The following is a 10,233-nucleotide window of genomic DNA, read 5'->3' as shown; positions in this document are numbered from 1 at the left end:
CAGGCATACGGGTGTGCTTTTCCCACATTATTGCCTGTTTTAATCTCTCTTGGCTGATAAAGAGAAACAGAAGGGGCAGAGCTGTGAAATGATACTGACAGCTAATGTGGACAGCATCTAGGCAGTTCTGAAATCTGCTCATACTCGAAATGAACTGGGAGGGGACTGCTAGCCTAGAACACGAACAGCTGCTGCCATAACTCAGGCACAGGCTTCAGCCTAGAGCCCGACCCGTCCCTTTGGCCCCACTGCTCAGATGGAGCCCCTGTTATGAAGTAGCCAGTGTTCCCAGGTGCTGATCACTCCTGCTGGGCTCCAAATACTCTTGAACCCCTCTGGGAAAAAACCAAGGAAGAGAAAGAAGGGAGACCATAAAAAAGAAATATAGAAAGAGTCAAGGAAGAGAAGGCAGGCAAGCAACTTTGTAACGATATTCATTCCTTTATTATCGACTGTGTTAATTTGAACAGGGCTGGGGCCTACAGGCTGCTGGCAGCACTGAGCTGCAGGTGCATTTCAGCTTGACAGAGAGATCTCATCCTAAGCCAAGGAGACAGAGGGTAATGTTTTATATATATATTTATATATTACATATGTCCTGTATCGTCAACTGTATAGAGTGAAAAGAACGGGCCACTGCATTGTTAATCGCTGTCCTAAATAAAGACCATAGCAACAGACATGGAAATTTGGTCCTAATCAAGGCCCTTACTTTGTCAACCAAGTGTTGGATACATCAAAAGGAAAAGAAGAGAAAGAGACAGAGAGACTGAGATCCAGCCACCCCGGTGGCCCTGTTCCCAGCATATCTTACACGGAGTGTAAAGTGTCCCCTGTGGAGGTAAACGCACACACACAAACACACGCACACACACACACACATACACAAAACTGCAGGCAGGAGCTCCTCCTCTGACCACACCTTGGGCCCAGCCCTCCGACTGGGGGTGGGGAAGTTGGGTACATTGTGCTATAAGACTGTGAGGGTCAAGTGAGCAGACAATGCAGAGTTGATGTGTCCAAGTGATGAACAAGGATAACATGTGAGGCTTCACCCACAAACAAGAAAGAGGTCAGTGGGAGAGGCTGCTCAACACAGGCCTGGAGGTCCCTCTGTGCCCAGGCCACCTGGAAAATTTCTACACGCCACTCCTGTCCTAGCCATAGCCAAATCTCTAATCTGAAACCCTTGTCTCAAACCATCTTCTGGGCTCTGATGAAAAATGTTGTTTCCCTGAAGGACAGGAGTCAGTGGAAAATGAATGGCCCAACCACCTGCTGTCATAGTTACAGCAGCAATGACAGCATCATTCAAGTAAACCAAACCACAGCTTGGTCCTCAGAGCAGAAATTGAGCTGTGTGCAAGAAGGGTTCATTTCCTGATGGAAAGAGAATAACCAGGTAGGCAATCCCCACCGCCACCTCCCACACACCAAATTTCAGGCAGCCCTGTCAGCTTCATGCCTTTCCCCAGTGACTAAACTCCTCATATTCTAGTAACTGGAGACTTCATATTAGGTCGTTTTGCAGTCCCAAACTATGTGTTTTCATTCATGACTACCTCTTCACTCTTCCACCAAAATATACACTTAAAAGGTAAGTCAATGAAAATTAATCTTTCTTTTTGGTAGAAATTTACCCGAGATACCCGGAGACATCTTGGGATGTCACAAAGGGAAGTGAGAGGATTTCCTTAGGGACCAATTTGCACAATGCTGAAGGGTCAGTCTTGTCAACAAAACAGTGCCCAACAAATGTGATTCAGGGACAGGGGCAATGGGCAGAGTTGGTGGGTTGTGCCTGGGTCTCCATCTCCTGTGCTCCATGAGCCGGGAGAAGCATCAAATTCCGGTACCTTTGTTTAGCCAGAGGGAGGACACTGATCCTCCTACTAGTAGTGGGGATACAGGCAGCTGCAGGGAATGATGAGGGCTGGAAGAAGCAGCATCTCAAAGATGGAGAGTTGGCCTGATTCCTTGTCGGCCAAAATGACTTCTCAGAGGGAACGGAAACAAATGGACGGTCCCTTGATGACTGTCCACACCGTCTCCATTACTGTTCCATGTCCCGGAGGTCCCCAGGAGGCAGCGACTGGTCGGTTCACAGTTCCCTTCCCCGAGTTGGGAAGGTGGGCAGGAAGCAGTTCGGGAAGCCATGAGTTCTTGCCAAAGCTGAAAAGCATGGGCTGTGCGGATGGAGTCACTGGAGTCCTTGATAAGGAGCCCGAGAAGCGGAAAGAGGCTGTTTGAAGCCTGGAAAGCGGAGAGGGGGGCTCTCCCTCCGCCAGGAGCACACGCTCACCATAAGCAAGATGGATGTCTTCTGTCCTCAGCACACATCTTGTATTTCTCTAGTCCCAGAAAGCGCTCAGCAGCTGCTCATCAGCGGCACAGGAGGAGATGGCAGATTCCGGGACAAGCCAGGTAGAAAAAAATACACACAGGCACCTGCGTCTTCCCTTCTGGGCACAACTGACCAGAAGGAGAATGAGGTCTGACTGGGGCAGCGGGGTGGGATCTAAAGTCAAGAGGAGGAGGTGGCTGGGCGGTGAGCACGGCAGGGTCAGGCGAGGGCTCCTTTCCCACACGAATTGAGTTCCACGAATAAATAACATTAATTAAATAAAGGAGGCTAAGAGCCGGCAGAGGCACGCCTGCCGGGGTCCCCCCCAACATACGCACACGCACATGCGCCCACACACGCACACGCACGCACGCACACCGAGCGGCAGCGAGATGAGCCAGGGTTGGCCACCCCGTCCCTGGGGGTCTGGGCGGGGGGGACGGGGCAAGCCCGACGGAAGGTGGTCACTCGTGGTCGAGCACTGTCGTGGGGCGCAGAGCAGCAGAGGCGGCCAGCGAGGCGTGTGCGGTGGGAGGTGGAGGCCGCTGAGGACTCTGGCACCTGCAGGGGTGTGGATGAGGTTGGGGGGTTGGGGGTGCAGGAAACAGAAAAAGTAAGAACTTTTCTTTCCCTCATCCTGTCGCTGTAGGAACTCAGCCCCTGCAGCCCCAATTATCAGTCTCCCTTCACGCCCTTTGGGTACAACCACAACCCTCCTCAACATCCACCAGCTCCCACCTCACCAACTGTGGTTTCCACGCTAAGTCCATTGCCCACTCTGACCATGATGGTACTGACCAGGATCTGGACTTCCGGACTTTAGACGTGGAAGGTCTTTCCAGAAAGCTGTCCAACCGCATGAGCCTCTCCATGTGTAGTGCACGGGGGTCTTGGTCTTGGTCATGAGAGAATTCCATCTCAAAGACTGCTGGCGGAGACACATCCAACTCCAGAAACATGATGTTCTCAGCCTGCGGTGGGAATATGAGGCCAAAGGTGAGCACTGGTCCTGATGGCCAGCATCTTCTGGGCATTCGGGGAGATAATGGGAGTAGCAAGGGTGATGAGGCAGGTAGAGGAAGCAGCAGTTGCAAGCATCCACCCACCCTTTCTATTTCCCAGCTTCTTACCCTGTACCTGGGGTGGGACCCCATTGCCATGGCAACCCGAGCATACTGGCTGATCGGCCTCTTGTAGCCCACCGCAGAAGTTGGCCGCTTCTTCATTTGGCTGCTATTGCTGTAGGGAAAAGGCTATATTTTAAATCAATTTCCTCTGAACACAAAGGGAGAGTGATATGAAGGCTTACATATCATTCAGGTAGTCAGGAGGCCGCACAGACTGCGAGTTCTGGAATTTGCTTCTCTTTGCTCTAAAACAATCTGACAACTCAAAAGAGTAATAACACAAGAAGACATTTCTTCACTCTTGTTGCTTCCATTTTTTCCCACAGTGAAAAGGTCTGACTGAAGACTGGAATGAAGAAAGGCAATCCAATCTTATTTTAGCTGTCAGACTCACAGACTGACTTCACATACTACACAAAACCATTAATTAGTGGTTCTGCTTTTCATTTTTTTTCATAGGTTTTAACACAATAAAATGATTAGAAACTTAGGCTTGAAATGCAAGAGTTCCAAAATAGCCAAAACAATCTTGAAAAAGAACAAAGGGAGAAGATTCACATTTTTACAGTTTCAAAACTTATTGGTGGTGGTTTAGTTGCTAAGTTGTGTCCCTCTTTTGCAACCCCATGGACTGTATGTAGCCTTCCAGGCTCCTCTGTCCATGGGATTCTCCAGACAAGAATACTGGAGTGAGCTGTCATTTCCTTCTCCAGGGGATCTTCCTGACCCAGGGATTGAACCCGGGTCTCCTGCATTGCAGGCAGATTCTTTACCAACTGAGCTATAAGGGAAGCCCCTCAAAACTTATTACAACATTGTAATTTAACTATACATTAATAAAAAAATTAAAAATTACAAAGTTACAGTAATGAAGGCTGTATGATACTGGCATAAGGAAAGACATAAGGATCAATGGAACAGAATTAAGAATCTAGAAATAAACCCTTATATTTATTACAAGCAACTGATTCTCTATAAGGGTACCAAGACTATTCAATGGGGCATGAACAGTCTCTTCAGCAAATGGCACAGGTACAGTTGGATAGCCACACACACAAAAATGAAGTTGGATTCTTCCCTTGTACCATATACAAAAAACTAACTTAAAAATTAATCATAGACGTCAATGTAAGTGTTAAACCTATAAGACTCTTAGGTAAAACAAAGGAGTAAATCTTCATGACCTTATAAAATGGGAGAAATTATCTGCAAATCATCCATGTGATATATGAGTTGTATTTAGAATCTATAAATAACTCTTATAAATCAACAATAAAAACACAAATAATCCAGTTTAAAACTGGACAAAGGATATGGATAGCCATTCCTCCAAAGAAAATATATAATGGCCAATAAGCACATGAAAAGATGCTCAACACTATTAGTTATTATGAAAATACAAATCAAACCCACAGTCAGATACCACTTCATGATATCTCATTAGCTACTAGGATAACTATAATCCTGAAGACAGCTAATAACACATGTTGGTGAAAATACAGAGAAATTGGACCCTCCAGGCATTGTTGGTGGGAATATAAAATGATGCAGCCTCTTTGCAAACAGCATAGCGGTTCTTCAAAAAGTTAAACATGGAGTTACCATATGACCTGGTACTTCCATTACTAGAGGTACATAGTCAAGAAAACTGAAAACATATGCTCTACAAAAACTTGTACATGAATGTTCAAAGAATAATTATTCATAATAGCCAAAAAGTAGAAATAACCCAAATGACTATTCATTTATGAAAAATAAACAAAATGTGGAATATCATAGAATGGAATATTATTCAGCAACAAAAAGGAATGAAGGACTGATGCATGCTACAATGTGGAAGAACCTTGAAAACATTTTGCTAAGTGAAAGACAGTAGATATAAAAGACCACATGTTGTAATATTCCATTTATATGAACTATCTGGAATAGGCAAGTCCATAGAGACAGAAAGTGGATAGACTAGTGGTTTTCTAGGGATGGGGACACTAGGGAGCTAATGGGTTTGAGGTTTCTTTTTGGAGTGATGAAAATGTTCTGGAATTAGACAGTGGCGTTATTACATAACTGTGAATATACTAAAATCCACTGAAGAACATACTTTAAAATGGTGAACTTTATATATGGTTTATATCTCAATAAAGCTATTACTTATAAAACAAACAAAACTCAGGCTCGGCTTTTAAAACATGCATAGTCTTTGACCCAAATTCCCATTCCTAGGAATTTCCCTAAGGAAATAATCAGAGAATGGGTCAAAAATTTGGGATGTTTGCTGCAATATTATTTACAAGTGCAAACAATTAGAAACAAACTAAATGTGCACCAGGATGGACAAGTTAAATTATTATTCAGTCACGTGAAGGAATATTATGCAGTCATATTGTTTTTGGCTTTATGTAGCCATGAAAAGATTTCTACAACATATTAAGTAAAAAAGCAAATAAAAAAATGAAATTTGTTTTGATTTTAAAGAAGTGTGTACACATATGTGGATGCTTAGAAAGAAGTTTGGATATTCAATGAAATGTTAATAGTAATTGTCTTTGGATGGCTTTACAATCTTTAAAATGTATAAGTTTATATCTAATAAGTTATTTCAAATACTCAGAAAAGCACAGAAAATAATATATATCTGTTTACCTACCATCCAGTTTTGCTAAATCTTAACATTTTGTTATACTGAACATCAAATCTTTTTTGAGAAGTAAAATGTAGGCACAGTTTTTAAGACTTTCCTTCTCCAGAATTAATCCCTCTCTTGAATTTGGTGATTATTAATGTCAGGCATGGTTTTATATTTACTTATATATGTATATATTCATAAACAACATACATAGTATTGTATGCCTATTTCTAAATTTTGTACTGTATAGTACAGATACATTTTTTGTGTGCCCAAACATGTCTTTTATATTTATCCATACCGCTCTAGATTAGATGATTACAATTTAACTATATTGATTATCTTAAGGTTTCAATATAGCATTTTATGTTTTTTATATATTCCCTTATTGATGGACATCTAGGTCAATTCCTTTTTCTCTCTCCCTTTCTATTTAACACAGTGCTGTTGTAAAGATTTCTGCATGTACAGGTATCTTTAAGTATATATTCAACAGTTTCTTTGGGGTATATACCCAGGAAGGGCATGGTTCCAACGTGCATCTCCAGTTTTACTAGATATTGCCTAAGTGGCTATATACTGACAAGAACGTTCCCATTGCTGTATATTCTGGCCAACTCATACTATGTTAGACTTTTTACTCTCAGCAACCTAATGAGTGTGAGGTATTTGATTATTCAAAACAAATACAAATAGGAAAGAAAACAAGACAGTTATTTCCACTAAAAAATTAACAGGGTTTATAGTCAGGCAGATCCAAGTTTGAATGTTGGCTCTACCCCCTAGGCTTTGTTACCTTGGGAAGCAGCTTATTATCTCTGAGCTTCAGATATCTCATCACCATCCTACAGAACTGCTGAGATTAACAAAACAAGCACATAGCACAATACACGGCAAGGGCTCACTACGTGGCAGCTGTGATGATTATTTATTCTCAGCTCCACTTGCTAATTTCAAACAGGGATACGAACGAGCAACGCAAAAAGCCAAAAGGCAGACAGAAGAGAAGAAACAGGCTGAGTAACTCAGAGATAGGACATTCTGTCCTTGACTAGGAGAACAAACCGTGCAGGCCCTGGCAGAACAATGCCAGCTTTCTGCACAGCAATAGTGAAGAACCATAGTCTCAGGTTTTATCTACAAGAATGCTGGACTCCACTTGGGGTTCCCATCAACCCCTCTTCACAGATGAAAAGGAAGGAAGGAGGAGGCTGTAGAAGCCCCAGCTTGCTCTGCTGCTGCGGACCCTCTGAGAGGTGGGGAGGCGGCTTTTGGCGGAGAGGAGCAGGAAAATCAGTAAAATAATAGCTTATCATTTATAAGGTGCATCTCATTCAAACTTTACAACAACCTCCTGAGGTTCAGATGGGACAGACAAGGAGACTGAGGCTCAGAAAAGTGAAATGCCTTGTGCGCCCAAAGTCATACAACTAGAAAGAGACTGGGAACGGAACCTTCCCAAATGCTCCTTTTAGGACACCACTCTGTCTTTCAGGAGCGCACACACAACTGTCTGGGCCTCGGCGTGCCTCGAAGGCTGCAGGCTCTGGGAACGGGACAAGTGAACAGGGCTGGACGAGCAGAGCCGTGGATCAGTGTGAATTGGCAGCCTGACCCAATAAAGATGCCAGGGCTATTCTGGGCGGCAGGAGGGAAGAAGGGGGTGGGGGAGGGGAGTCTGTAATTGGGACACCAAACTTCCCATCTCCTCTCTCTCTGCCCCAGGCCTACTTTCCATGATTGATCCCTCTGTAGTAAGCAGGTTGTGGCTGACAGCCCAGAATGGAGGCCTGGCTCTGGAGTATCCACCCCTCCCGAAAGAAAGCCACAGCAGTTATCCTGTGCTTAGTAGATCCTCAGAGTTCTCTTAGGACCCTCTCTCCACATAGCTTCTATCACAAGATTATATATATTCTCCCCTTAATATTAAAAATATCAGTCCTATCTCAGAGGCTGATCCCAATCTCATTGCCAGCTGTCTGCTCACCATACCTTTCTTCTGTTCTGAAAACCAGAAGTCAACATCACAGGGTATGTTTTCTCCTTGCACATCCATCCTTTACAAGCACCCACCACAGCAAATCTGACTTTTCTCCATGATCGATCAGGTACCCCCTTCCCTGTAGATCAGCTGTCCACCTTGCAGCGTCCCTTAGCACATCTAAACTCCCCGTGCCCCCTTCCCACGGCCCCTCTGCATGGCTCACCGCCTGCCTGGGAAGGCAAAAACTTCTTTTTTCAGATTCTTTTTCAGTTTTCACAGGCCTGGGAACAAATCTAGGGACTCAACCAGAGAATGTTCTGACTGAGGTAAACTTTGCCTCTGTAACAAAACCAGCTTAACCTTCTATCCTTATTCTGTTTAGAGCAAGGAATGCTCTCTCTAAACTTGGAGGCAGCCTGATTTAAAAATCAAAATCTAAAACAAAAGCAACAAATCAAACTGCCCTTCTATGGCACTTGTAAGAGATGGTGACAAACTGGTTTCTCTGGAGTCCCCAAATCATCATGTTGGCCTCCTGGTATGACAGCAACCATTTATGGACCATCTCCTCTGTGCGAGGTAGTGGCCTAGAACAGCCCCCCACCTCCCCAACACACACAGACACACGTGCATTATTTCATTTCAATCTTGACAGTCCTGCAGGGATTTTTGTTTCATCATCCTGACTTTGGAGGTGAAGAAACTTGAGTTCAGAGAAGTTAAGAAACCTTCTCAAGGCAGAGCAGGGACCAGAATTCTGAATGTTCTACATCCCAAATCCAGTCTCTTTCTACTGCACCATGACACTCTGAAAAGAATCTAGAGCGGCCAGGAATGCAAACAGCAAAGGGCTAAAGTTACAAATAGAATTTTTGAACTGCAAACCATGGGCTATAGACACTGCCAAGTATACAACCCTTAGAAGACAGTTGTGTATAAATGCAATTAAAAACAAAGTCCATTATGAGAAGCCAAACATAAAAGGTTCTACTTGTAAAACTGTGATGGTTGAAGGTGGCTGCCAAGATTTTCTTTTCAAAGTAACCAAAATAATTTTCTTTTCAAAATACCCAAAATTATTTGCGATTGTGGAACAGACCTCACCTGAAGTTATTGTATATCAGCGAGAGACAGTGGAGAAAAAAGAAAAAGGGACAGACTTCCAAAATAAGTCGATATGACTGTGTTTCAAGAGCTCCCCAACAATAACTCCTTGTTTTAGAAAGAAGCGCAGGGAAGAGTGTGGGGGTAGATGCCTGCAGCTAGAGGAGGAGAGGAAAGGTTTTTTCCAGCAAAAGCTTTCTAGAGGGACAGCGTGACTTTAGGTAATTTCTTTGCAACAATGCTTTTGTCCTCTCATTTTGAGCAGCCTTCAGTGTCTCATCCCCAGAACGCCACAGGCCAAAGTGAAGCGGAATGCTCCACAGGTGAATTGAGCAAACGGGACAATGCCTTCATTAGTTAAATGTTTTGGGACAGAAGAGGTTCTCGGCCCACTCCACAGGTGAATTGAGCAATCGGGACAATGCCTTCATTAGTTAAGTGTTTTGGGACAGAAGAGGTTCTCGGCCCTGATCAAGTTATACTGCAAACAGTGGGACCCAGTCCTCCCAGAGAGGCAGCTTGTTCCACAGTCTCAGGCCCCAGAGCTCCCCGAAACGGGGGAAGCTGCATCCAAGGCCCTCCCCTCTCTGGCTGTGAAAGGAGGGGCTTGGGGCACAGATCCAGGCCAACGACTCTGACACCAGGATGCTACCCTGGGGCGCTCTGTGCTGAGTCATTATCTCACTTGGGAATTCCAATTAGGAGGAAAGTGTTTTTACTTTAACCACCAACTGCTATGGAAAAAAATTGCTTTCATAAAAATCTTCCTAGATCTGTTACTACTTCTCTGTTGTATTTTTGTGATTTTTTAAAAGCTCTGAGATAAATATTATTTATTGCAGTTATCAGACAATGGACAGGTGACATTAAAAAAGAAAATAATTTGGAGCAGTAATTCAGAATAGCATGTAGTTGACTACCTGGTATTTATTAATAAGTCTTTTTGAAGTAATTTATTTATTGGAATTTTTTCTTAAAGAAATCTATAATACCTGTTTATATCAACCGTATTTAAGTACAGTGGAGAACACTGGGATGTCACAATTGCCTT

The 10,233-nt window shown here is 43.7% G+C and overlaps 1 protein-coding gene across 1 annotated transcript in view; it reads right to left on the bottom strand.

The window, feature by feature from the left end:
• Nucleotides 1-421: 421 nt before the first annotated feature.
• Nucleotides 422-10,233, bottom strand: part of KIF3C (kinesin family member 3C) — a 36,235-nt gene continuing 26,423 nt past the window's right edge. Inside the window, exons 6-8 of the mRNA XM_061433084.1 lie at nt 3,475-3,583; nt 3,143-3,315; nt 422-2,905 (exon numbers count right to left, since the gene is read on the bottom strand). Of these exons, the coding sequence (XP_061289068.1) occupies nt 2,809-2,905; nt 3,143-3,315; nt 3,475-3,583 (379 nt within the window). The 3' untranslated portion in view covers nt 422-2,808. The remainder of the gene's footprint in view (nt 2,906-3,142; nt 3,316-3,474; nt 3,584-10,233) is intronic.

The sequence above is a fragment of the Bos javanicus genome, chromosome 11 (assembly GCF_032452875.1).
Source record: "Bos javanicus breed banteng chromosome 11, ARS-OSU_banteng_1.0, whole genome shotgun sequence".
Classification (NCBI taxonomy): Eukaryota; Metazoa; Chordata; class Mammalia; order Artiodactyla; family Bovidae; genus Bos; species Bos javanicus.
This window is presented reverse-complemented; position numbering and strand designations above follow the sequence as displayed.